Source organism: Sinocyclocheilus anshuiensis, unplaced genomic scaffold (genome assembly GCF_001515605.1).
Source record: "Sinocyclocheilus anshuiensis isolate Anshui unplaced genomic scaffold, SAMN03320099.WGS_v1.1 scaffold323, whole genome shotgun sequence".
In the NCBI taxonomy this organism is placed as follows: Eukaryota; Metazoa; Chordata; class Actinopteri; order Cypriniformes; family Cyprinidae; genus Sinocyclocheilus; species Sinocyclocheilus anshuiensis.
In genome coordinates, this window is record NW_015548198.1 from 8,113 (window position 1) to 10,129 (window position 2,017).

The 2,017-nt window shown below is 37.6% G+C and overlaps 1 protein-coding gene across 2 annotated transcripts in view; it reads right to left on the reverse strand.

Annotated features, from left to right (window-relative positions):
- Window positions 1-299: 299 nt before the first annotated feature.
- crfb1 (cytokine receptor family member b1) overlaps window positions 300-2,017 on the reverse strand; it is a 38,701-nt gene continuing 36,983 nt past the window's right edge. For both annotated transcript variants that reach the window (XM_016439910.1, XM_016439909.1), the window contains one exon: window positions 300-1,067. In XM_016439910.1, coding sequence (XP_016295396.1) covers window positions 387-1,067 — 681 coding nt within the window. In that variant the 3' untranslated portion in view covers window positions 300-386. The remainder of the gene's footprint in view (window positions 1,068-2,017) is intronic.

Here is a 2,017-nt window from a genome sequence, read left to right on the forward strand (position 1 = left end):
AAAACTGCTAAGAACACCTACAACAGATGTCTGTGCATACAAACTTATGAATTTGCCAAGTCTGTGAAACCTCTAAACTATTTAATTTTTTAGAAAAAAAAACAGCACAAAAAAATTTGTTCACCTTTTATTTGTATTTAGCCTTCATATAAACAAAAAATGTGAAATCACTGTCAAATAAACATCTCAGACTCACCTTATTAATAATTAATATCTTTAACTCAAACTATAGGCTAACATACCAGTCAAAAGTTTTTAAACAGTAAGATTTTTAATGTTTTTTAAAGAATTATCTTCTGCTCACCAAGTGAATTATTGTCCAGCCCTAATTGTGAACATGTTCAACATGTCTTTAATATTGTTGACATGACAACATATTGTTGTCTTTACCGTGACATATAGTCTGTATCACAGTCTGTCTCCTCTGACAAGGACCTGTTCTGTTCATGCATGTTTCCTATATGGGTCACCATATATCCTGATGTTGTGTCATGCTCAGTCCTCATGTCCAAATCAGAAGAACATAGAAAAAGGAGGTCTTGGCTTTCCACTTGCATTGAATCGTCTGTTTTAATTTCTTTCTGTGTGGGTGCACAAAGCTGTGGGTTTCTTTTCTGTCTCTCCAGGAGACTGATGTGAGATGTCGATAATTCTTGAACTTCACTTCCCACTAACTTGGGTAGCAGAGGGTAACAGACCTCCTCCTCATCCAAATCATCCTCTGGTCCCAGAGCCCTCAAAGTGACTGAAAACAAGTTGATGTTCCCCGAGACATCCGCTGGAACATCTTGATTCCCCTTCGATTGTAACTTCATTTTGACTTCAAGATGGCTGCTTCTATCTTCAGACATGTCTAATACAAATAGCTTTTTACAATCAAACTCATCATGATGGATTTGTTCCATGGCTACTTCTTTTGTATGGTAGATCCCTGAACTGTTATGGAGGGTCGAAATTGAAACTATAGCCTTCTCTTCACTATTATTAGTTTCCCAACCACTGCTGTCAGTTACACAATCCATGTAGTTGCAGTTGCCTTCATCTTCTTCCTCATCTTCTGTATCTGCCTGTGAGAACAACAGCAGGTGAATTTGCAATAAAAACATGTTTCATGGTGGCAGTGTACATTTTTATAACATGATTGAGTGACTAGGAATAGTCTGTGGCATGACTGGTGCAAGTAAAGGAACCAGAATTTTAATAACGGTCGTTAATAACTGCTGTCAGATCATTTGCATTTGCATAAAGGCTGAAAAATAATTCACAGAACATTAGAAACTCAAATTTCACAACGCTTGAAACGTATTATATCAGTTAATCAAGCAATATGTATGTGCATTCATTTGCTCCTATAAGACCTGGAAAATCAGCTCTTCTATACAACCCAGCAGATGTTTTTCCTTAAAAAAACTTAAATCTTAAAAACCGACCTCTCAGTGCGTTGAACGGAGACATCTAAAATGTTCTAAGTAATATAACAATTTAAGCCTTAATATCATCATATATAGATTAGGGCTGTCAGTTTAACGCACTAACTTAATTAATTAGTTATGAAAAATAACACCATTAAAATATTTTAACGCAGTTAACGCCCCCAGACCTGCATATCATCTATTATTTCATACAATTGACTGTTGACAAATATGATGCAAGGCAATGACCCCATAAACAAAGTTATGCCATAAAATTCAAGATATTGGGGTATAAATATGTCACAGGTAAATAAGATATAAAAATGCCCCTTTATGAGTTTTTGTCTCTTAGGGTGCTTTCACACCTGGCCTGTTGTTTCGGAACCTGGCGCGTTTCCCCCCTTAGCTCGGTTCATTTGGGCATATGTGAACACGGCAATCGCGCTCGGATCCGCGCCAAAACAATCGGTCCGAGATCGCCTGAACAAGGTGGTCTCGGCTCGATTGAAAACGAACTCTGGAGCGGTTCGGTTGTAGTGAGAAAGCAATCCGATCTAACGGACCAACGAACCAGGCTATATCACAATGTATAATGGGTAATTACG